The sequence below is a fragment of the Vulpes vulpes genome, chromosome 1 (genome assembly GCF_048418805.1).
Source record: "Vulpes vulpes isolate BD-2025 chromosome 1, VulVul3, whole genome shotgun sequence".
NCBI classification, from domain to species: Eukaryota; Metazoa; Chordata; class Mammalia; order Carnivora; family Canidae; genus Vulpes; species Vulpes vulpes.
The window spans coordinates 55439001-55466375 of NC_132780.1; the positions used below are offsets into that span (position 1 = coordinate 55439001).

Sequence of the window (27375 nt, forward strand, 5' to 3'; positions counted from 1 at the left end):
CTTTACAATTCCATCCCCTAAAGCCAGTGGTTCTTTCAGGATAGTGTTCCTGGTTAGTTCCTAGACAACATAAAATGCCCGATAAACTTAGTGGAGGTAAACTGATAGTCTCTCCTTATTCACTTTTATTCCTTTCTTTCTTTTTTTCTCCCTCTTTTACTTTACTCTATAACCATAAATCAAATGTCTGCACACAAGCCTTTGGCTCAGATCCTGCTTATGTGGAATTTGAATTGACATGTCTGACATACAAGTCTAGACTAACACATGGACTAAAATTTCAAAGAGATCTGGTAAAGTCCCATATAACACTAAAATTTCTTACAAATTCTATCTAAAATTGCTTGTTTAACCATTTATACGGCTGAAATCTCACTAATTAGATATTAAATTGGATAAATAGCTGACCTTTAAAATTCAAGTAACTCCAGGAAATACATACAATTTATTATTATAATTAATATGAGAGACATATCAGAAGATAGAGACAAAAATAAGCTTTGGAAGAAATCCAGTCTTACTAAAAGTTCTAGAGGCTGATACATTATCAACTATTTTAATTTGGGAGTTGATTAACAAGGGAGGTGCCCTAATCTCTTTGGTAAGACATTTGTTTATCTCCACCTTCCTACTGCCAAGGAAGGGAATTTAAAGAGTTGATTAGTCAAGGTGCAAAAAAACAAAACAGCTTCCTCCTCCACTTCTCAGTAGACATCTTGCCATAACCTCAATCTCCAGGCTAAACACTATGGCTTTCAATATTTTCTGGGCCTGTGTAATAATTGGTTGTATTTTTGCTTCCATAGCAAAAGCATCTAATATCTCAGATGTGTATCCCCCTCTGTGGAAGGAGAGTCCTGGTCAGTTCAGTGACTACAAGATAGAAAATGGAAAGTATATCATCAACTTCTGGCATTACCCTGAGAGACTGGGGACGTATAAAATCCTACTGAACAAGACAGCCAAGTATTTTGCAAAATTTTCACCAGAAAATGAACAAAATATTTTGTGGGGACTGCCTATACATCATGGATGGCAATATCATACAGGTAAGAATGTCTCTTTTTCATTACAATGATCCTTTGATTTAAGTGTGAACTTATTAGGAAGTAGTATCTGCACATTTAGCATCATCTTTTTGAAAATTGATTCTTTCTCTCTTTCCTACTGCTTTTCCACTGTTTGCATTCTTGTCAAATCCTTATCAAGTATTTATGGAATACCCTCTTGCATGCATGGTTTTGTTACACAGAAATGTCCAAAAGAACTGTGTGCAATGATGAACTTGTTCTATACTCAGTACGATAGTAACAGCCATACTGTGCTCTCATATTCTTACATATTGTTAGTGAGCAGTTGAAATGTCTAATGCTGGATGCCTGGATGGCTCAGCGATTGAGAGTCTGTCTTTGGCTCAGGGCATGATCCCAGAGTCCCAGGATCAAGTCCCACATTGGGCTCCCTGCATGGAGCCTGCTTCTCCCTCTGCCTGTGTCTCTGCCTCTCTCTCTCTCTGTCTCTCTCTGTCTCATGAATAAATAAATAAAGTCTTTAAAAGAAAAAAATAAATGGCTAATGCGTTTGCAGAACTGAATTCTTAATTTTGTTTAATTTCAACTAACTTACATATTTTAATAGCCACAAATGGCTAGTGATTACCACATTGACCGAGGCACAGCATATTAGACCTAGTTCATTCACTATCAATAACTATTAACTGATGTGCTATTGGTACCAAACTTAGTTCTAAGCAAGGAAGTGTACATCCAGGAGCAAAAAAGTTAAGGTGATATACATTAAATACACATGGGTGTATAAAATTAATTTGCATTATCTATAGTTCTAAACATGATTGGACTGCAGTCATATAGATTGGAGTGACAAAGGAGAAGAAAAACCTCTGTTTTCCCTACCGAAAATAGCATCTACACTGAGGAATGAAAGCAAATATGTTTTGGAACAAAAATATTGAAAGTGCCAAGGTATCTTTTTTAACGGGTTTCAAGAAATAAGGGACCTTCACTATCAATGTCTAGAAAACAGTATTGGAAGAAAGGAATCAGTGAGAAAATTGGTAGCATTATAGAAAAGACAGAAGAAGAGACTGCAGGTCTGGACTGTGATGACATTCCAAGCAGATGTTACAACCAAGCTTGTCAGGGAATTTCCCAGCATCCAGTATAATTTCCATTCTTAGACTGTCCGTGGCATGGAAAACAATATTTGAATCCCTGAGACATGGTTCTGGAGGAGCCCAAAGATAAATTCCACTGGAAACAATAACCAGCTTCCCCAAGGGGTCACACACCTACTTCTAGGAAAATTTTCAGTCTTGGGTCCAGTCATGAATGAACAGCAAAGTAGAATATTGGACAAGGTACTTTCAAAATTTCATTTCCATTCTAGAATACAATAAATGGGATTCTATTGTTTCTTAAGTGGCTGATTTTATTTAGTATTTCATTGAGTTGGACTCCATAATATAACTAGAGAAAATCAATACAGAATTACAAATTATGAAAGTAACCCATAAAAGTATTTCACCAATAGTAGGCTAAGTCTCTCAAAGATGAGGTAAGGACTGTAAGTACAAGAGTAGTTCAGGAAAGAGAGTGACAACCATGGGCTGAGCGTATCATGGGAAGAAAGTAGAGCCAAAGAACTTGATGGAGTCATTGCTAGAATGTAATAGCTGGAATACAAATTACAAAAATGGCAATGATAGCAAGTTGTACCAGACGAAGACTACCATATTGGCAGGAGAACCCGGATGTGAAAGAGCAGTGGGTGGTAATTTTAAGATCCTAGTTGTAGGATCTGTTGAAGAGATGTCTTTAAAGTTAGGCTAGGGAGTTTTAATTGGGTCCTTAAGCAACATGGTTTAGTTTAGGAACAAGTGTCTAATGCTCACAAAATACTTAAACACTAAATGTTTGCTACTAGATTGCCTAGCAGAAGTTTTTTTTTAAATCATTTTATTTGTATATAATAAACATACAATAAACAGCACATTTAAAAATGTATTTTTTGGTAAGTTTGATATATGTACATAACCTTGAACTCATCACCACAGATAAAGGACATACATGTCATTCTACAAATTCTCTTTTCTCCTTTGTATTCTCATCTTCATGAACTTCCCTGTATCTGGTCACTCCCAGTCCTCCCCACTCCCCTAGCTTCTCATGCCCTTCACTCCCCAACTTTACCGGTAACCACTGATCTACTTTCTATCACTGCAGATTAGACTGCATTATCTAGAATTTCCATATAGAGAGTTGGGTGCTCTCTTTTTAGTCTAGTTTATCTCAGTTGTCATGATTACTTTGAGATTCATCTATCTAGTTGCAGATGTTAATATTTATTCACTTTTATTGGCTAGCCAAGATTTTAATTAGAATAATGTTTGAGGGCACCTGGGTGGCTTAGTCAGTTAAGTGTTTGCCTTCATCTCAGGTCATGACCCAGGGGTCCTGAGATAGAGCCCCTCGTCAGGCTCCCTGCTCGGTGGGGCGTCTGCTTCTCCTTCTCCCTCTGCCCCTCCCCACCCCTGCTCTCTTGCTCTGCTCTCTCTCTCTCTATCTATATTATATATATATATATATATATATATATATATATATATATATAATTTTTTTTAAGGAATAATGTTTGAACTGAATGAAAATACTGGGAGTCTGAAGCAGGATAAGGAAGCAACACCAAAGAGAAACATAGATTTTAAAAAGGGAAGATTGTGGCAAGCGTACAAGAAATTGATAGTACGTGTCATTGCCTTCCTTTGAAGGGTTTGCAACATGGTTAAGAAGGAGAATTAGAGGGACACCCGGGTGGCTCAGTGATTAAGCACCTACCTTCACCCCAGGGTGCAATCCTGGAGGCCCGGAATCGAGTCCCACGTCAGGCTCCCTGCAAGGAGCCTGCTTCTCCCTCTGCCTGTGTCTCTGCCTCTCTCTGTGTGTCTCTCATGATTAAATAAATAAAATCTTTTTTAAAAAGGAGAATTAGAAATTATACAACCATAAGACAAAAAAAGAGCTGAATCCTAAGACACTAGAATAAAGTGAATGTTGTAAACTGGAATAATCTGGGAATAGAGTAACATTTGGAGTTAATCTTGAAAAAAAGGCAGAGTGCTGATGGGCTTTTTCAAAAAGTAATCCAAGAAGAAAGATAGAGAGTGAACTAAAGGATAGAGTTTAACATTAGTTTGGTATTTGAGAGAGAAAAAGACAAAAAGAGAGGGAAATGTTGGGAGGACAGGATATATACATTGTATGCTGCAGAAATAATATAATTGGAAAATATGGTAAATTCTCAGGAAAATTTTTTTTTATTTTAATAGTGACAAACATAACATTATTTTTTTCTGGAAAAACAAGTGTGACAGAAAACAATTTTGGTCAAGGTTATTGAGGGTGAGGTATTTCTTGCTATGGGAAGGCAAGGAAAAACATTTCCTTAGAACATAAAACAGCAGTAAGCAGGTGCAGCTTGGCTGTAAAGAAAGAGAAAGTGCTGAAGATGTCCGGAACAGTAGTGAAACTCCTCTGACAAATAACAGAAAGTTCGTGATGCAATGTTCCTTGACTGTCAAGATCAAGGGCTTGGTTCCAAGCACACACACTTGGGGGTGATGACGTGGAGTCACTAATAAAGGAGTTCTGTGGGAATTTGACAAGAATGGAACTGGAGCACAGCGGAATACTTGGAGTGGAAGACAAGAAAGTTGGCAACATAAAGAAATCCTTAGATTAGCATCATGGGCGAATGTTCTCAGAGACTGAGTGGTTTTAAAAGGACAGAGAGTCTTAGAAACAGATGTAAAACAACTTCCAACTGAGGCAAAAACATAAGAACCAAGAGAGAGGCATGTTTCACATACTTGAGTATTATTCCAGTTCAGACAAGGAGTAACAATCTTGAGAAATTTTCATGCATTAGCACAACTACCCAGGTCTTTCTTCTTGCCCCCCCAAAGGGTAAGCAGGTCAAGAAAAGCTGAATGAGAGACTAGAATGAGGATGTAAGAGGGAAACAGAAGAGGTTTATGGGAAACACAGAACTGGTGAAAATAAATAACACAGCGAATGTAGGGGAAGGGAACGAGAAAGAAGAAAATATGAATGTTGCAGGAAAAGAGCATTGGAAGAAAAGAAAGAGAGGCACCTGATAGGTGAGCAAGGACTGGGCAAGAGAGAAGCTGGAGTGGCAAGTGAAGAACCTAAACAGTATGAGGGGGAAGCCAGAGAAAAGAGAAAGTTAGCAGGAGTAAAGAGAATAAGCCAGTGTGAAAATGGTGGAAATGGGGCATGAGATGGGCATAGAGCCAGAGACAGCTGAAGGGATATGCGGGGAGTATATGCAGACGGTACAGAAAAATCAAAAAGAAAGAAACAGAAAGGGTTGTTTTAAAAGTAGGAGATAAGAGGGGATGACAAAAAAATATATAAAAATAGAATAATGGCTAATATTTACAGAAGCACATGTTCTCTGAGCTGAACACTTTTTGCACCCTTCTTCACTGAGCAACCCAGAGCCTCTCTGAAGTGATTATTACTAGTCTCTCCAAGTGTGTATATGATAAAATTGAGGCAGGCCTATGTTATTTATCCAGGGTCAAGCAGTAAGTAGGTAAGCAATGAAAAAGGATTTGCTTTTAAGCAAATAGAGCCTGGATCTTGTTTACTATGCATGAATATTCACTCCTTGATATTGAAGACAAGGAGTAGTTAGTAATAGAAGACACGCAGACTACAGAGGTTGAAAACACAGGGCCTACGAGAGAGAATAGATAATTGTAGGGATATGAAGGAAAAGGAAAAAATATGAATGGGAGATGGGAAGCAGAAAGTCATGAAGTGAAGGAAAGACAATGATGGGAAGGCTGACAAAATTCTTTATGCCTATACACATAATGTACCGAGTTCCATTTCGTACATACAGCTTAGAAAGGGGCCTAGTGAACCCGACTCTGGATTTCCTCTCTTTTAGGCAGATTAGCTGATCCTACCCAACATACAGACTGTGGCCATAATTCTGGAGATCGCCTCTGTATCTCTGTGGACAGTTGGTGGGCTGGTGAGTTCACTGTGACCAAACCTCAAATTGATGATCTTTCCACAAAAAAATCAATTTAACCTGGGATCCCGATTAGGAAAATCCAGGACCATTGCTTTTACAAAAAACATCTGTTTGCCCCAAATCTGGGTGTTTTGAAATGGGTTTTGAGATAGATATTTTTTAAATTTACTGATTAGTTTATCCAATTACAAAAATATCAATTAGGGAAAGTTAGTCACCTCAAAACTTAAATACATAAGACCGAAATAAGAATTTGTGTTATATTATCAGATGAAACCTTGCTAACAAGAGAAATACTTAGATTAAATATTACAATATTTTAAAGCTGCATCAGATTTTCAGACTTAGGATAAAAACTTAGGAAAGTACAGAATTATGTTACTATTTTTTGGTTTCAAGTTTTTAAACTCTAGTTAGTTAATTCTATTACTAATTTCTAAACTTTTCACTTACTATGCCTTAGAATTTAATTAGCATTTTGGAATTCCAGTGCAATGATTATCTGCCCTGGAATAAATAAATAATAAGTCTACAAGATAATTCCATTTTGCTTTATGAGAGTAGAATTTTTAAGAGAAGCATATTCAAGTTGCATATAAAATTTCCAAAGCTCCCTAAATTGCTAAAGTTTTACCACATTTCTAGATCTTTAGGTTTACTTTTATGATAGATATCTTTATTTTGAAAACAACATCATTTATATGCTAACACTATTAATAACTTTTTATTTATACAGACCTTAATTATTATCTTTCTGCATTGCCCTTCCTTGCTGCGGTTGATTCTGGCATAATGGGGATATCATCAGACAATGTCACCTTTCTGCCACCATCCAAGGATCAGATGAATTTTTGTTACAATGTTTCTAGCTGTCATTCATCATTTCCAGAAGCAATGAAAAAGTGGAATGAATTTTACCAGGTTTTTTTTTTTTTTTTTTACTATTTTAATTAATACTCTTCAAGGGTAACCAGATAAGTTTTGAAGAGCACTTAACATAGATATTTTTTTATGCATTGAGCAATGTGTTCCTAAGGAACAAAGTTCCCAATTGAAAATATTGTGGTGACAACAGTATTAGTATGAGTGGATTGCTGTATGACATCATACCTTATTGGCATCCTCTTTACTAATAGTGTATCGAGGCCACACTATCTACTATCCTCATTCCAAATAAATTATATACACACACATGGGCCCAGAGAAACTATGACTTCACAGTGCATGAAGTATCCTAGTTCATCATAATTTCAGGCCACCTGAGCAATAATTGATATAGAAATACAATTGTGTAATAGGTTGTAGTCAATTTGATCAGTTTATTTCAACTGTCTTGATAAATCACATGAGTTGACTGAATGAGCACTTGATAGTCGGAATCAAATATTGATGTCCACAGTAAGGTGTCATGGGCGAAGAGTACATGACCAAAGACTGGGTTTCCCTTTAGAGAATATTTCTCATCATATTTGCATATTATTAGATAAAACACTCTTAACCTTAACACTTGGTGGAAAGTTCATTACATGGCAAGAGAAAAAAACATACATAAAATACTAAAGGTCTGGTTCTGAACAGTGCAAAATCCTGAACATTTCTAAAACACTTGGTTTATTTCTTTCATATGAACTCAGTATCACTAGTAATTAAAATACCTGATATCAAGCTCTGTAGAGAGTGTTAAGCACTAAATATTTCATAAAGTCTTAGAAAAAAAAAGTTCTCCCCTCAATTAGAATGTTGAAAAATTATGTTTGTAAATAGAATTGATTTTCAAGGAGATTATTATAATTGCCTAAATATCAGTAACATTGTTTGTCTTGGACAGCATGTAAAGTCACATTCTAGTAGCTTTGATGAACTGTTGGAGTACTTATGGGCTGCACATGTCTCATCTTTGAAGGTTGCTCGTAAAATTTTTCAGAATAGGTAAGAATGGATCTAAAGTTGTTTTGTTTGGGGGCACTTGGTGGTTCAGTTGGTTAAGCACCTGACTCTTGATTTTGACTCAGGTCAGGATTTCAGGGTCATGAGATCAAGCCCTGTGTTGGGCCCCATGGTGAGCATGGAGCTTACTTGAGACTCTCTCTCTCTCTCCCTCTGCCCCTCCTCCCACTCACAGTCTCTCTCTCTCTCTCTAAAAATAAAATAAAATAATTAAGTTGAAATATGGTTAGCAATCTTTCCATCTTATACTATATTTTTCATTGAAATCTTTTTTTAACTTACCTATTCACCAATATGTCAAATATGAGGAAGTATTATGACAAAGAAAAAACTGACAGGAAATGTTTTATTAGATAAAGCTCAAAACTATGTCACAAGTATCAGAGGAAAATATGAAGAAAAGTACATTTGTACCACAAAACAGCAATAAAACAAAATGAATTCTGAAGTACAAGAGGATTTTTTAAAGCTTTTTAAACACAAAATGGTGTCTGTAAACAAAATGGATGTGATGGCAAACCCAATTATAGAACCTCTGCATTACTTCAATCAGAAAAAAATAGCATGGTTGACACCTATCTGGAGGCAAGCATCCAAGAAGCATCTTGGTTACCATGCCATATAGCCAAAATGTCAGAACTCTGCCCATCTTATAGCAAACGAGATTGAATGAGTATGGCTTGGTATGGAAGCAAATGACACTGCATTGGGGGTGGTACCTGCCACCCAGAGTGAGACGTGGTGTAAAAGGAACTAAAGGATGGGTGACTGATTTGAAGTACACATAAAAATATAAGCACTCATGTTGGAGGACTTCTTGTTGACCACATATTGTTATCCTTCCCACTGATCCCATGTCCAGTGAAGATAAATCAGTCAGGAAACTTACATTGCTTGGCATATTTTATTTCTTAATATTACTTCAAAGGCTGATTTTTACTGGTCAAAGGAAGAGTTCATCCTCTTAGCATGTCTATGAGAAGAATTAAGTTTGTACCCATCATAATATCTTTTTGTTGTGACTCAGCTGCTTGATTCTGATCACTCCCAAGGGGAAGAGAGATTATTAATCAAAAAAGTAAACAGGAGTTGTCAACATCAAAACTGAAATTGAGATTAAGTCATTATAGTTCATAGAAAGTAGTTTATAAAATATTATTTTATAGACTTTCCCAAATACATGCAAAACTAAATTCTTCTAGAAAAATAGCATTTTTCATAGCAACCCTCAAAGGATGATGAGATCAGCCCTCAATATTGGAAACTGAACAACAAAGCTGAATTTAATACAATTCTAGGAAGGGGCAGCTACACTGTCATGCACAGTATCACTGAGCAGAGCATTCTTCTCATCTTGAGATGGGTTATTAGGAGATGCTGAATTCTTAGGGATTTAAGTGGGTTGAGTCATCAGTATAAGAGGGTTACACAGGTGAGATAGCTGTCAATTGGCATTAGGGGCATGTTTATGGAGGAGTCCATTCCTGACTGGCTGACTTTCAGAAATGAGGGCATTCACTTACTGGATGCTTGCAAAAACTTAGTCACTGAAGCAAGTTTTTGTTGATGGATTGAAGTCAATCTGAAAACAGTTTGGTGGCTACTTGTTACTATGTCTACAAAGTATTTGTCTTTTTCTAAGACCCACTAACATGAATGGAACTGAGGGTATACCCAGGCAAGAACCGAAGAACCAAGAGGACTGAAATGTCTCACCTCTGGTTACCCCAAGGTCCTGAATAAATAGGAAGTAAGGGCTTAGGCAGAGTTGTAAAAGGCCTCAGCATTGAAGGTATACTGCTATACCTACACAGAGCCCCTTAGCAAAAGGTGGAAGACTTACTGGTTGAAAGAACTTAAGAAAATCATTAATAAAAAGAAAAAAAAGAAAATCATTAATCATTAGCTGACCATTAAACTTCTGAGCAGGGACTTCAGTGATGACTCACTGCAGAGAACACAGAATGAATAACTGAATTGGTCCAGGCAAAGCAATAAACAAATAATGACAAGAAAACCAAAGAGCAACAAACCCTGATATGGATGGGAATCTGATTTTAATGCTTTCTACTTTATAGTGTCTGAACTGTCCAAGTGTCCAAAAAAAGAGAGAGAGACATGCAAAGAACCAGGAACGTAGTGCATGCATGCCTCTCCACCACACACACACACACACTTAGACAGAGATAATGAGTCAATAGGAATTGTTCCTCTGAGCTCAGATGATGGACAAAATTGTTTAATCACTTCTTATGAGCATGTTTAAAAAAGTAAAGAAACCATATCTAAAGAGTTAAGAGAAGTATGACAACAATGTTTTACTAAGTAAAGATTATGAATAGGGCAGCCCAGGTGGCTCAGCGGTTTAGCACCGCCTTGGGCCCAAGGCCTGATCCTGGAGACCTGGGATCGAGTCCCACATTGGGCTCCCTGCAGGAGCCTGCTTCTCCCTCTGCCTGTGTCTCTGCCTCTCCCTCCCTCTCTCTGTGTCTCTCATGAATGAATAAATAAAATCATTTTTAAAAATTTAAAAAAGATTATGAATAGAGTTAGAATGTATAGAAAAATAGAAATTCTGCAGTTGAAAATTATAATAGCAAAAATGAGTAATTTGCTTGATGGATTCAAAAGCAGATTTAAGCTGGGAGAAAAAAGAATCAGTAAATTTTAATATAGGTAAATTGAGATTACCCAGTGTGAGAAACAAAAAGAAAAAAGGATGAAGAAAGATTACTAGAGCTTGGCAGACCTGCAGGAGAGTAGGAATGGAACTATATTGTGGCCAACTTTTATGTAAATGGTTAGAATAAATTACTGTCAATATGAACTACATTGTTTTAAGAGACATAGTAATTGTAACCTTATCAGTGAAGAGGAAGAGCTAAGAAATTAATATTTAGATAGATTAAAGAGAGAGATGATAGAAAAAAAGCACAGGGAATAAATCTTTACACTAGAAAATATCGATTTAGCACAAAAGAAGGCAGTAATGAAGAAAAAGAGAACAAATACATAAGACATAAGAATAGACAGCAAATCGGCAATATTACTCTGACAGCAAAACCAAAGGCATTACACAAAAACTACATGTCAACATTTCTTATGGATACAACACAAAAATCCTTAATTTAATGCCAGTAAACAGAATCCAGCAACATATAAAAAGGGATCATAAACTGTGATGATACAGGATTTATTCTAAGAATGCAAGGTTGGTTTAGTATCAGATAATCAGTGAATATAATACAACATATTTTAGTAGAATAAGGGACAAAAATCACAAAATTATCAGAATAGACAGGAAAACATTTGATAAAACTCTTTTTTGATAAAAAAAAACATTTTAAAAAACTAGGAACAGAAGAAAAGTTTCTCATCTTGATAAAAGGCATCTAGGAAAACCTAGAGTCAACATCAAACAGTGAAAGACTGAGTACTTTCCCCTTAAAATGGAAAGCAAGACAAGGTTGTCCCTTCTTACCACATCTATTCAAGATTGCACTGGAGGTTCCAGCCAGGGTAATTAGGCAGTAAATAGAAATGAAAGTAATCTAGATAGAGAAGAAATAATACTTTTTCCCTAAGAAATCCAAACAAGAATTATTATAATTAATATGAGTTCATCAACCTAAGAGGATGAAAGATCAACATGCAAAAATTGTCTTTCTGTGTCCTAGAAATAAAAAAAATCCTAAAATGAAACTAAGAAAACAAACACATTTACAACAGTATCAGAAAGAATAAAATATATAGGGATAAACGTAGCTAAAGAACTGTAAAACTTGGTTACGCTGAAAAATACAAGATATTTTGGAAGAAGTGAAAGAATTATTTCAAGGATAATCCTCGGTGTTTGTGGATTGGAAGACACTATTGTTTAAATGGCAACACTCCCTAAATTCATTTACAGATTCCAAGTAATCTCTGTTAATCTCTTACTACAGAAGTACAGTAATCAAGAACAGACTGTTACTACATGATGATAGACTTACGGATCAGTAGAAAAGAATTGGGGTCCAGAAACAAAAGTTGATATTCAACAAAGGTGTAAGATAACTTGGTGGGTAAAGAATAGTTTTTTCAACAAATGGTGCTGGGGGAACTGGCAATCCACATGCAATGAATGAAGTTTATCTCCTCCAAAACAACAAAATTAACTCGAAATGCATTATAGACCTAAATGTAAGAGCAAAAACTATAGAATTCAAACTAAAGCTTTTGGCTTTTGGGTTAGGCCTTTTCTTCTAAGATGAGATGCTAAAAGCAAATGAGACAAAAGAAAAAAATAGATAAAATGAATATCATAAAAGCTAAATGGTTTTGGTGCTGTGAATGATATCATCAAGAAAGTGGAAGGCAAGGTACAGCATGGGAAAAATATTTGCAAATCATATATCTGTAAGAGATTTACATCTGAAACACTTTAATTTTATATTTTAAAGCTTTCACAAGTCAATTTTAAAAGAAAGACAACTCAATTTTTTTAAAATGGAAAATTGATTTGAGTAGGTATTTCTCCAAAGAAAATATACAAATGGCCAATAAGTACATAAAGAGATGCTAAAATGAGTAGCCATTAGGGAAATAAAAACCAAAAATATAGGATACAACTTTACAAGCACTAGAATGGCTAAAATCTAGAAGATAAACAGTAACAAGTCTTGAAGAAGGTATAGAGTATTTGGAACTCTCACATATTGCTTGTGAAGATGGAAAATGGTACATCCACTTTTTAAAAATTTGATTTAAATTCAATTTACTATATACTATATAGTATAACACCCAGTGTTTATCTCATTGTGTGTGCTCCTCAGTGCCCGTCCCCCAGTCACCCCATCCCCCACCCACTACCCCTCTGCAACAGTTTGGTGTTTTTCCCAGAGTCAGGAGTCTCTCATGGTTTGTCTTCCTCTCTAATTTTTCCCCACTCAGTTTCCCTCCCCCCCCCTCCTCCTTTATGGTCTTTTTCACTATTTCTTATATTCCCCATATGAGTGAAACCATATGATAGTTGTCCTTCTCTGATTGACCTATTTCATTCAGCATAATACCCTCCAGTTCCATCCACGTCGATGTAAATGGTGGGTATTCATCCTTTCTGATGGCTCAGTAATATCCCATTGCATATATAAGCCACATCTTCTTTATCCATTCATCTGTTAAAGGTCATCTTGGTTTCTTGCATAGTTTGGCTATTGCGGACATTGCTGCTCTGAACATGGGGATGCAGGTGTCCCGTTGTTTCCATCCCTCTGCATCTTTGGGGTACATCCACTTTGGAAAAGAGTTTAACAGTTCCTCAAAATGTTAACTGAATGTTATTATGTGACTCAGCAATTCCCCTCCTAGGCAACTATCAGAGAGAACTGAAAACTTATCTCTTTTCTCTTTTACGTGCTATTAGCTCTCCTACAATCTGTGCAATGTCTAGTTGTGCTGTTATTAAAATTGTGTGACCCCTACTGAATATCCTTATATATTCATGTTTTCTCCTTCTTAAACTTGAGAGTTGGCTGTGATTTGATAAGACCATGGAGGGCCAACAAATTTTTCTATAATCAAGGACAGGTTAGTTATTTCATCCTCTGTATTCCCATAGCACTATATGAACCATGTGTATACAGGCATGTTTCACAGATGCTAACCAGGGGACATGTTCCAACTACTTTCTGAATCCATAATACCTAGACCCTGATGTCTGTATTACTTAGAGTAATTCCCGGGGGAATATAACAAACCATATAACTTCCATAAGAAGCCTTGAAGGACATAGGGTGTGATAAGCAAGAAATAGAAAGTAAAGTGTTTCAGAATAGCAAGTTGCTTATATGGTCAGAAGATTGCTAAAACAAGTGATACAGATTTTGTGTGTGTATATATATATATATATATACACACACATATATATAATTATACAAATACAATATGTGTATATTGTACATATAATGTAATTATATATACAATTATATATGTATGAATATCTGTGTATATATATACATATATATATATATATATATATATATATATATATATATATATATATAAATTATTCTCTACAAGGGTGCCTGGTGGCTCAGTTGGTTCAACATCTAACTTTTGATTTGAGCTCAGACCATGATCTCAGTGTGGTGAGATCAAGCCCCACATTGGGCTCTCTGCTGGATGAGGATCCTGCTTAAGATTGTCTCCCTCTTCCTTTGTCCCCCCCAACCCTGTAAGTGTGCTATAAATAAATAAATAAATAATAACTTTATTCACTAAAAATTTAAAATTAAAATTTCTTTCTTAGTGAGAAAGCAGGAATATAAATTGTTGCAACTACCCTGGGATAAACAGTGTAGAGATTCCTCAAAAAATTAAAAATAGAACCACCATATAATCCAGCAATTCCATAACTAGGTATTTTTCTGAAGAAAATGAAAACACTAATTTGAAAAGGTATGCGTGTTCATTCTGGTATTATTTACAATGGCCAGAATATGGAAACAATCTAAGTATCCATCAACACATGAATGGATAAAAAATATGTAATATCATCATATATATTTTACTGGTATCATATAGTATAATGGCATATATATATATATATATGTGTGTGTGTGTGTGTGTGTGTGTGTATGTGTGTGTGTTGGGTGAAGTGGGCAAAGGCAGTCAAAATGTATAAATTTGCAGTTATTCATAGTTCATGGGGTTGTAATGTACAGCATAGTCATTATAGTTGGTACACTGTACTGCGTATTTGAAAGTTGCTAGGAGAGTGGATCTTGATCCCTTCACAAGAAAAAAAATGTAACTATGTTTGGTAACAAATGCTAACTAGGCCTATTCTGGTGAACATTTAAAAAAATACACAAATATCATATCATTACATTATACACCTGAAAAAAAAACAAAGACAAGTTAGCCTTCTAGTATATATCACCCGAAAATAAGTACCAAGCTACCTAAAAGCAAGAAAAAATGTTACTTCATTTTTAGTGGTTGCCTGAAATGAAAGTTATGTGTTCTTTAAGAACAAAATTCAGCAGAAATTTTGCCAATATTCTTTGACTTTTGTCTTTGCTTTCATTATTATTTATTTATTCATTCATTAATTTGTTCGTTCATTTATTTTAGAGAGAATGAGAGAGAGAGAGAAGGAGGAGGAGCAGAGAGAGAGGGAGAGAGAGAAAATCCCAACCAGATTGCCCGCTGAGTGTGGAGCCTGATGCAGGGCTCAATCCCACCACCCTGAGATCATGACCTGAGCTGAAATCAAGAGTTGGAGGCCCAACCAACTGAACCACCCAGGTGCCCCATCTTTACATTTTAAAATAATGAGACTTGGTCACATTTCAGAGTTTATGTAAGTAATGTAAATAAATGTTTTATGAAAAGGGGAAAAATGTGATATAAAAAACATGTTCTGAGACGAAAATTTTCAAGTTGAAAAATTTAATGACAGGGGACCCCTGGGTGGCTCAGCAGTTTGGTGGCTGCATTCGGCCCAGGGCCTGATTCTGGAGACATGCAATTGGGTCCCACGTCCGGCTCCCTGCATGGGGCCTTCTTCTCCCTCTGCCGGTGTCCCTGTGTCTCTGCCTCTCTCTCTCTCTCTCTTTCCCTCTCTGTGTCTCATGAATAAATAAATAAAATCTTTTTTAAAAATTTAGAAATAAAAATTTAATGACATCTCTTCAAATTTTCAAATCTCAACTGCGACACCTGGGTGGCTCAGCAGTTGAGCATCTACTCAGCTCAGGGCATGACCCCAGGATCAAGTCCCACGTCGGGCTCCTTGTGAGGAGCCTGCTTCTCCCTCTGCCTGTGTCTCTGCCTCTCTCTCTGTGTCTCTCATGAATAAATAAATAAAATCTTAAAAAAAATTCAAATCTCTGGGCTAAAATCAAAGCCAAGTTTCTATAATCTATATTCTAAAAAGTAGAATAATGCCATTTTGAACAAATTATCTGGTTTGAAAATTGAATTGGCAAAATTCTGAGAAGACGAATTCAAAATGTATACTTTTCTCCCCACTTGTTTATTAGATTAAAATACTATTCTAAACAAGAAGCTGACTTTGAAAGAAGCTGGGCTTTATTTGTGGATTATTTAGCTCCACCAAACTTTCCTACGACCTTAATTAGAACATATGAATTCCAGAAGGAGCTGCCAACACGCATGCTGGTTAGTGGAGATCGAGCCCCCTTCATCAGTGATTTTAGTGGCTTTCAGAACACAGTCCTGTTTGCTTTGAATCTTCTCCACAAAGTGCATAAATATACAGGTAAGAGACGCAGAGGCCTTTTTTCTTTCTTTAAATTCTGTATGTTGTGTTGATTTCAGACCTAATTAAATACCATTAGAATCATAAATCATTACAACAGACTGTCTAAAGAAGAAAATGTTGACTTCTTAAGATATCTGTTTCAACGTTTTAACAATAATCCTTATGGATTTATGACTGGCTTCATAAATGAAGCCATAATGAGCACATACTACAGGCTCTTCCTTGTTTAGCATGTCCTCTCCTCGGCGACCCTTTCACAAAGCATATCAATGCCACCATATGTTAATTTCACAAGGAGACCATGGAAATCTCTATTTCTTTCTTGGACACATTTTGCTATTTTATTTTGTTTTGTTTTCAAATGCAACAGATAATAAACATAATAATGACACTTCCCATGGCTAGCAGAACCATGAAATAAATTGTTATATGAACTCTCCTCATCCTCATCATCTATAATTATAGACACAAAGACAAAACTTTTGACTCCCCCCTCCAAATTCTAGTTTTGAAGAAGATATATTTCTCCAAAATTTCAAAATCCTAGGTTTACTAATAGTGGAAAACGTAGAAGAAATTACATAATGGTAAATTTGAAAATGACTATATCATTCAATTTCCCAAATACCATTTATCCTTGTTCTACTGAGGGAAAAAAATTATGTGTGTGTGCGTACATATGTGTGTTTTAATTTAGATTCCTTAAAACAGAATTCAGAAATAAAATATGAGTCAAAATAAAGATGAGTGCATTATATTTTAAATATACTTAAATGTGTATTACTTAGGGTAAAACTCACTGTTTTAATAAGCAAATCTTCAACCATTGAATAAGTTCTTCAAACTGTAATGGCAAGACTCAAATTCTGGCCCCTGTAATGATGTAGGATATTTATTCAATTGGTAAATGGCTTTCCTCATGGTAATTCAGAAACCTAGGATATCTCTGTGTTCGGCTCCAAGCTTCACTACTGTATCCTCCTTCTAAAGTAATTCACAGGAATGAAAGAGCTGAAGGGGACCCTCTTTGGAATGTCTAGACTAGAAGTGAAAAACTTAACTATATCTCACATACCTTTGGTAAGAAAAGTCCTCCAGCCTAACTAGATGGGGCATAGGAGGGAATTGGGAAAGTTCGTTCCTGCTTGACCCCCACTGTTAAGAGAATCATAAATTACGTTGATTGGCAGTCATCGCTGCCACAATGTCAGACCCAGAAAGTCCAATCCAGGCTCAGATGACACGAACAAACTCTACTAGCCTAGAATGTAGAGTGAGGCGCTGAATGGCTGGTTAGAATTAATTACATTTTAAAGATTGCACACAACAGATCTCTAGATTTCTGTAAGTTCCAGTGTTACTAAAATAAGCTTTGGATTTGTAAAGGAGTTTTGATTTGACTCTATACGCTACAATAAAAAGGGAAAAAAAGAAAACTTAGAATGTAGTTAAACTAGCTACCTTGCTTCCTGGCTTCCTCTACTAACTGCATGCACTCACTGGTACTCAGAATTCAGGAACTGCTCAAAGACCTGGCAGATATTTTTAATTAATTCGAGTATAGAAAAAAATAGCACACCGTTAATAAAAATAGTTTCACAGTTGAGCATGTTTGATTTATAGTCAGTAAACATAGGTTTGCACAAACTTTTTAGTGTGACATTTGGCTACTTTTTTGACATCAGAAAATTTCAGCTTTTGCTTTACTGCAAACTGGACTGCGTTTCTGTATATTTTAGCCATTGTGCTCTGCGAGTGATTCCTGACTCTTGAAACTATTGACATGTAAGCTCCAACCAATTGTCAGCCACCAATTAGGGACCTCCCTGGGGAGGAATTAACAGTGGGGCAAGAGTCTAGGAATTTTAATAGAAATAGTTGTACATGAAATAAAGCAACGGAAAATAAACATGCTTTTCCTAACAGGGAATCGATAGAGGAAAAGGGGCAGTAGCTTCAGACTCAGGACTTCTGTGTATTTCTTTTTTGCTCATTGTCTTATCAACCCCTTCTGATACACTTGTCCTATTGAAAATTCATACCAGTACTAAATACTTTTTCTCCATTTCTTTTTTTTTTCTTTTTTTTTAATTTTTTTATTGGAGTTCAATTTGCCAACGTATAGCATAACACTGAGTGCTCATCCCGCCACGTGCCCCCCTCATTGGCCATCACCCAGTCACCACAACCCACTGCCCCCCTCCCCTTCCACTGCCCCTTGTTCATTTCCGAGGGTTAGGAGTCTCTCATGTCCTGTCACCCTCACTGATATTTTCACTCATTTCCTCTCCTTTCCCTTTATTCCCTTTCACTAACTTTTATATTCCTCAAATGAATGAGACCATATAATGTTTGTCCTTTTCCGATTGACTTATTTCACTCAGCATAACACCCTCCGGGTCTATCCATATCGAAGCAAATGGTGGGTATTTTTCGTTTCACTTTTTCTCCATTTCTTAATAATATTTCACTTTGTGGCTATAATTTTGCTTACACTTATTTTAACAATATGTTCAATATATGCCTCTTGGTAAAAATTAAAACACTACAGAGAGTTATTAAGCACATGTAAAACTTCCCCTCTCTCCATCATCTTTTAACTTCCACACCTTAATTCCTTGCCTGATAGTTATTTATTATACAAATATATATTAAAATATATATATTAAGTTAGTTATTATATATATATTAAAATATATATTAAGTTTTAGGCCTATTCCTACAAAAAAATGTATATGAACAAGTGAGTAAATATAAAATAAATAAATAATTCGATTAAAAACTGTGCAACTTGCATAAAAGATTATATGTATGGCACTGCTCAGTGCTACAAGTTGTTCATTAGTCATTTATACTTGAGATATTCACAAGTCAGCAAATATTGACACACATTATTTCTAAATAATATATAACTTTTCATTGAATGGATTGATATTCTTATTAATTTTAGGTAATGTAAAAGTGGCATTCATTGTGTGATTTTTAGCCTAATTTGTTGGGATAGTGACAGATTATATTACTAGGAGTGAATTCATGGATCTGATTTGCCAAGCAGCAATTCACAGTGTGCTATTGATTACATTCTTGTCAAAACAAGAATGAAAGAAACACAAATTATTTATTAAAGTTCATATTTCTGCATGGACACCAAAAATGAATATTAGCAAACTTTCTAATTTTCAAGAGTCTGATATGTGAAAAATAGCACTTCATTTTGTGGGATTTCATTGCTTCAGTCACTACTGTATTCATTATTTTCTTTAGTTACTTCTGTATACATGTTTGAATAAGAAGGAAAAATTTAAGACATAATTTTAAAGAGCAAAATATTGTTTTATTAAAGGATGTACATGAAAACAGGCTAATTTCATTGAATTATATTGAATTTTGTTTTATATAATTTTAACACTTAGGATAATAATTAAAATTTTACCTAAAACTTTTACATATCTTTACTATTTTTCTAGGGACACTATCTTTAACTTTATGGAAAACTTTAATGAAGTCACCAGTTGCAAGGAAACTGTTTCTAGAGATTTTGGAATTCATCCTTCACTCTTTTAATTAAATGCTTCTGGAAATCTGTATAAAATAAAAATCCACAATGATAATTTATGAAGAACAATAATCTCAGAAATTAGTCCTTGCATGTGTGCATAATTTTGTCATTGTCTATGTCTATATTTAAAAGTTTGAATTTATATATTGCTATTAATTTGCTTAATTAATAATTAGTGAATAAGTATCAATAATTAAAATGTGTACTTTTTAATGTAGATTCAGTTGAATAACAAACAATGTTGATGATTTAATAAAGGTCATAAAACCTGATTGAAATTTTGGATGTTCTTCTATCTAAATAAATTTTATGAATTTGGAGGAATAGATTTTCATGGTCCATAGACAGGAGGCAAAAGATTTTAAATAAAATTTGGATGATGAATTTGGATTTCTAAAGCATTTAAAAATAAACTATTGTTTTAGAATGCATTACCTGATCCATCAATATCTTGGAGGTTTGTTAGTTTTCTCAAAGTTAGAAAAATTATTTTCTGAACATCTCTCTCTCTCTCTCTTTTTTTTTTAGTCCACACCTATCATGAAGGACCTTAGGGTCACAGAGGGCAAAATTTCTCTTTCTCTCTCTTTTTTTTTTCTTTTTTTTCAAATTTCTCTCCTTTCAGAGGATACAATGTGCATTGATAGGAAGGTGTCACTCCTTCCTGCTTATCCTCTTGGTGACTTCCCTTCCATAGCTTTTATGCAACTTGATAGCAGGTTTTACATAGGGCCTCAACCACAAGCAAAACATATCCACTAACAAACTATTTGGAAAAATAAAATGAATAAATTGGGTCAAAAGGCAGATAGTATGGTAAAATAACATGGCACTGATATTAGAAAGACTTGAGTTTACATCTAAGCTCTGTCATTTTCCAGCCAATGTCAACTGGTTAATCCTAAGCAATTTATAAAATTCTCCTGTACCTCAATATACTTATCGAAAAAAAAATGAAAATTATGGGGAAAAAAATGAAGGTCCTGCTTTGCTGGGTCTCCAAGCTAGCACTTTAGCAATGACTGCAATCCCACCTAAAGGTAGGGATTTCTAATGATCTAAATACAGGTTGATTACCTGCCTTTCCCACAGGGTTAGGAATTTTTTTCCTGTACTTTCTCCCAGCTGAACATGGGAGTCAGACTTGCTGTCTCTCTACCATCAGATTAAGGATTTTGTACCATCGCGTAGATATGGGGAGAGAGCTCTGAGTAAGGTGTGCCTTTCTTGCTGCTCTCCTGTCCTCCAGGCACACACCAAGATGGAGCTTTTTCAGTTCCTGCCCTGTCTCCAAATTTTAGCAAATACCCAGGAAGATCCATGAAGAAGAACATTCTGTTGCATAGGAAGTGCCTTTAAATCTGAGGCTTCATGGATTCTATCCTCTCCACAATATTCCCTCCCAAGATCCCTGTTGGATTGGCTGTTGCTTTGTAGGACCTGCACCACAGCTTGACCTGTATCTCTGTCCAATTCTACTTACTTCCCTTCTTCCTTCCAGGTTGTTGATCTCTATAACTATGTTGTGCCCCCAAACCCCACCTCGGCATACAAATCCAGAAGACTCAACTCAAATACTCTTAGAATTAAAAAAAAATTTAAATTATATTTTTAAAGTTGAAGATTTCCATTTTTCAGTACTGTTGAATGCAAATATCTTTGCCTCCTCTATACCTTAGCAAAACTGAACCCTTCTAGGAATTTGGTTTAATGGAAATTTTTCTGATTCTTCTGACACTAGGATCTACTGAAAATCATACAACTTAGAATAAGAAAGTAATCTGACGAAGGGCGTGAAAGTAAACAAAGGAGAAGGTACTTAAGGAAGAAAACAAAATAATGAGTCTTTCTTGCATCAGCAAAACTATTATTAATTAGCAGTTTTGGGAAAATCCTTGGACCCTCACGGACACCACAGTGTGTCAGAGAAACAAGGACTTTAAGAAAACACAGCCATGAAATCTTAGCAAATGCGACAGAATTTAGGAGACACTGTTTTGATATGTCACTAGTTCAAGATTGACTGACAAATAAAGAGAACAATAAATGCTGTTGAACAGCAAAGTGTAGTTCTAATTATGGCAACTTTGGGGGGGGAAGGAATTAATAATATGTTTTCCCTTATCTGGAATGATTTATGATTTAATGAAGAAGGAAGATTAGTTAGACTATAGTTTGTATTTTTTTAAAAACTTTATGCATCAAAAATTTTATTTCATTTAATACACACAAAAATTATTCATTCAAAAAATACTTATTTGTGCCTGCTACGCGAGAGTCACTGTCCTTAACCATACTTATATAGGAACAGAAAAAGTAGAAATTTGTGACCCCATGGAGGTTGTATTCTCAGTTGTGAATTGGATGATAAGCAAACCTCATAGCCTTAGTAAATATTAGTGCAAAGAAAAAATAATAGCTTAGGGAAAGTGGTAAGGAGTGCTAAAATGCATCAAGCATCTTAAATTTAAAAAGATTCATCATGGAGCTCTTGCTAAGGAGGAGGTAGTTCAACAAAGATGAAGGCAAAGGGGAATGAGCCTTGAGGATATCTGGTGTAAGACCATCCCAGACCATGAGGAAGAGCAAGCACAAAAGTTGGAAGTTGGAAGCAGGCCTGGTATTTTTGGAAGAGCAGAAAAAGGCCACTAAACAAGGTGAAAAGAAGTAGAAGGTATAGTTAGGGCAATATTGCATTTGGGAGGCCATGGGCTAGGACTCAGATATAAGGGCAAATAATATAGCTTCTTGTAGTTCATTGTAAGGATTATTATTTAAAAACAAAAAACAAACAAACAAACAAAAAAAAAAAAAAAACCTTGCAATGGAATAGAAAACAAAAAGAAGGCTTTTGAGTAGATGAATGACCAAACTGGCTTCTCTGGTTAAAACTAGACTATAGAAGTAATGAGAAAACAGTAAGGAGGCTAGTGAGATCATCCAGAGGAAATATGCTGTAATCTTGGATTGTACAGCAAAGGTAATAAGTGATCATATTCTGAATATATTATGAATACAGAGCCAACATGATATGTTATTAACAGATTAGGTGTGGAGAATAAAAGGAAAAAAGATGTTATAAATGATTCCCTTCCCTTCTCTTTTTTTCCTGAACAATTCAGTGAAAAATTAACTAGAGAAGCAAGGCAAGATGGGAATTGGGCACAGAAGAAGAGGAGTCATTACCTCAGCCTGAAGGTCAAAAGCCCAAGCGAAGTGATCAAAGTGTGCTCACAAAGAGGAGTCTTAATGTGCAAAGAGTCTAAGCCTGGATAGAATGGTGTTCCCAGAGATGAGAGGCCCAGCATCAACAGCCTGAGTTAAAATTGTGTGAGGAGGGAATTCACTGACAGAAGCCACCTGGCATGGGATATTGAAGCCCATATAGGGTGAAGAGGGCATCCATCCATATAAAGTACAACGTTGCGGCATTGATGACAGACTGACTCCTGCACAGAAAAATTAAGTACACACATATTTAAGGCTAATGAAGTGAGTTTTTCACTATTAGAGAAGGACATTACAAATATGAAAAGTATGACAACTAAAATAACCCCTATGCTGTTGGATTAGAATTGGAGGTATTGGAGTGAATTCATGATTTTCGATATAGGTGTGATTAGATGAAACACACGAGATTGTGAGTAGAGGCATCACCAAAATGATGAACACATCTACCACTCAGATCTTGACTTCAAAATGCCATTTTCCAATAAATGGAAGAGGATGCCTTAGAAAAACGGCTGGTTATGTATGAGACAGGTAAGGGAAGAGATAAGCTTAGAATGTCTTGTTATTCCAGAAAACAAAAGTGTTCTAAAATAGATGGATATACTGTCAACAGAGGCTTCTACTGGCCAATACTAAGACAATGGAACATTAAAATCAATCATACAGTATTAAAACCCATTGAATAAAATAACAAAACAAGAATATATAGGGATATAAATAAATGAATGAATACATTTAAACAAGATATTTATGTAGGTTCAAAACACCTTCCAAATACATATCTATAAAATCAAATGTGTACCTACAACGTAAACTTACACAATCTTATATATGTATATATAATACATATGTATAACATACAGCATATAAAAATATTCATATATACTATATTCACATATTAAGTGAAAGAAGTGTAACAATATGAAACATACACAGTAACAAATAATAAAATAAAACATTAATAAGCATATAAATATATGATAAATAGAAAGAGTGTGATTTCATTGGAGAAACCTGGCAGACACAACCTTAAACAAGTGAACGTCATCAGTAATGAGACAAATTAAAACTGTATTCTCTTACCTGATGCATTGAAAGAACACAGTACAAATTAGGTGATATTTCTGCCACAGATGCATAACCTAAATCTAATTATGAGCAAACATCAGATATTCCAAGTTGTGGAACATTTTACCAAATAGCTGGCCTATCGTTTGGTGAAATGGTTTTGGAAATGGAGAAAAAGCAGAGAATTTAAGTGGGAGAAAAAGTTAATTGTCTCAATTGACTATAATGGGCACAGGAAAGTGACATTTCATAGACATTTGCTTTAGAGAAGTGGAAAGTGTTGGGTTCAATGAGGAAGAAATTGGCAAGTTAGAGCTTATTTAGGAAAGATGACACTGTTGAGTATGGAGGTAGGAGGAGAGCTGTGGTTTATAGACAATTTTTATTTTTATTTTTTATTCTTTTTAAGATTTTATTTATTTATTCATGAGAGATACAGAGAGAGAGGCAGAGACACAGGCAGAGGGAGAAGCAGGCTCCATGTGGGGAGCCTGATGTGAGACCCGATCCCAGCACTCCGGGATCACGCCGTGAGCCAAAGGCAAACGCTGAACTACTGAGCACCCCAATATAGACAATTTTTTAAAATTATTTTGGAACCACAGTTATTTATTGCAATGATTTAGAGAAGGATGAATGAACACAAAAACTTTATAGTTACACAAAATTCACAATCTCTTTGTAGCTGTGATTGCATTATTTGATACGCCAAATTTAACCAATAGATTTAAGCAAACTTTGCAGAAAAAAGAAAGAAAGAAGAAAGAAAGAAAGAAAGAAAGAAAGAAAGAAAGAAAGAAAGAAGAAAGGAAGAAAGAAAGAGAAAGAAAGAAAGAAAGAAAGAAAGAAAGAAAGAAAGAAAGAAGGAAAGAAAGACCATATGAGTGTGTCCTGTAAGCCTAATCTCATGTACTTTTTGTTTGTTTGTTTCCTATGAATTGATCGGTTATCAGTTCAATTCAGGACATCAAAAGATTCAAAACCCTTCAGAGAGACTGTGTTCCTCATACCTGGGAGTCAGTTAAGCAGGAAGTGGCATGTGGGTCATGATCCCTGTCAATTCTCTGTGTCGTGCAGAATATCTTCCTTATATCCAAAAATTATTTCATATAGATGTGTGTAGTTGTGTATTTTAGTGCCTCATGTATTTACATTTTTGGCAGGAAGCAAGGTGCCTCTGGATCAGAAAACAGACATTCGTTACTCATGGAACATCTTGGTGCCAGAGCCTCGTGCCTTAATTTCCATGGGGTGTTGCAATGAGGGCCAGGTGTTCACCTCAGCGTGCAGTGAGGTTGCACCACAGAAGAGGAATGTTGAAATTCTCAGATTTGGAACTGAGAGAGAGCAGCTGGCCCATCAGCCTGATGTTCTCTATGCTCACGCATGCAACTGGGAGAAAGAGAAGCCCCGCCTTTACATTGAAGGGAAGGCAGAGGGTGAGGTGAAAGAAGAAAGAAGGTAAAAGTCTTCTACTACATATTCAAATTCCTTGCATTCATTAAAGATTAATTTTTTTACAGTAATCCTTTGTTCAGCCTCTCAATGTGCCTCCATTGCTACCTTGAACATCTGGAAGAGCCTGTTGGGTCCTCAGACTTGTGCAACCAGAATGGCAGGAGAGTTATTACCCATCGCACCACCCCCATGTTAAAAAGATGTTAATGTGAGACAAGAATCCATCAAAATCCTAGAGAAGAACACAGACTACACCCTTTTTAAACTTGGCCACAACTTCTTACAACATACATCTACGAAGGCAAGGGGAAAATGAACTATTGGGACTTAATCAAGATAAAAAGGAGTCGTACCTGTCATGCTGGTAGGAGAACCATGGGGCAGAAGGACAAAGAAAGGAGAAAAGATACTCACCTTAACAACATGTGTAAAGGGTAACATTCACGTTTGGAGACTTCTGGTTAATCTCTATCGTCTTTCCCACTGACATCATTTCCTATAAGTCACAGGGTTAGAAGATTCATAACGCTTTGCATTTGCTGTCTCTTGGAAGACAGCTTTCAGATCAGACAATGGAAGAGTTCATTTTCTTGTCATGCCTGTGAGCTGCATTTGGCTTGAAGCCATTATAACCGTCTATAGCGGAGACTCAACTGTTCATCCTGTTTCTGATGGCTGTCAAGGATGGGCGAGATTATTAGGCCAAGAAGTTGTCAGCATCAAGCTCTTGACTGACAGAAAGTCATGACGGTTTATAGAAAAAAAAAGGGGGGTATAAAATATTGTCTTCATTCATGGCCTTTCTCACCGATATGCAAAGCCAAATCTCAAAATAAAATAGCTTTGCTAATAGCAACTCTCAAAGTCTGGTGAGATCAGCATTCAATTTTTGAATAAAAAGTCAGTAATGAATTCAGCACTTTCTCCAAGAAGGGTAAGTCATGTCGGTCAGGAAGTCTCTGAGCATCGTAGGTCTGCTGATCCTATAGAAGGTCTTGAAAGGGCAGAGCTAGAAGACTGGTCGATTTCCACACTAGCAGACTGTCTTCAGAGTTCACCCCACTTTGAAGCATGTGACAGGATTTCACTTCTTTTTAAGGCTGAATCATACCGCATGGTATGTACCATATTTGTTGAGTCCACCTCTCCACGGATGAACACCGCTCCTTTCTCCTTTTGGCTACTGTGAATAATGCTACTACGAACATGCATGTACAAGTCTCTATTCAAATTCCTGCTTTCAGTTCTTTTGAGTATATCCCCAGAAGCAGAATTTCTGGATTCTATTGTAACTGTATAGTTTATTCAAGTTTAAATTTTAAGAATGATATTTCTCTGTTATTGGCACTGTGGTGTAGTGCAGTCCTGGGGACCTAGAGCAGCTGTGACAGCAAAGAGGGCGGCGGGACCACCTAGGGAGGGCATCACACTCATTCACAGTTGGTGTCTGTGTGATCTAGCCCACATATTGCTTCTTCCTCTGATTGGTTTTTGTCTTAGAAATTATATTATATATACTTATATTCTATGCTATATATGATTCTTATTCCCTAAAGAAAAAAATCCAAAATGAAATCCAAAATTAAGAGATACAACAAAAGGGATGTAAAAGCATTTGTGTGTTACATTAAAAAACATTGTGTCTGTAATACTTAAGGTAACACTTGTTGCTTTAATAAATAACCCTCTAAATTTTAATGGCTTACCTCAATGGAATTCCAGTTCTGGTTCAAATAATGTTTCAAGGATGTTTACCCAA

The 27375-nt window shown here is 35.8% G+C and overlaps 1 protein-coding gene across 1 annotated transcript; it reads left to right on the forward strand.

The window, feature by feature from the left end:
- Positions 1-748: 748 nt before the first annotated feature.
- Positions 749-26364, forward strand: LOC112930940 (protein LEG1 homolog). The gene is made up of 7 exons (XM_026013422.1): positions 749-1049; positions 5995-6081; positions 6821-7005; positions 7913-8013; positions 16059-16297; positions 25322-25602; positions 26170-26364. Exons 1-7 carry the CDS (start codon positions 749-751, stop codon positions 26362-26364), a joined length of 1389 nt encoding a protein of 462 aa, XP_025869207.1.
- The last annotated feature ends 1011 nt before the right edge of the window (positions 26365-27375 follow it).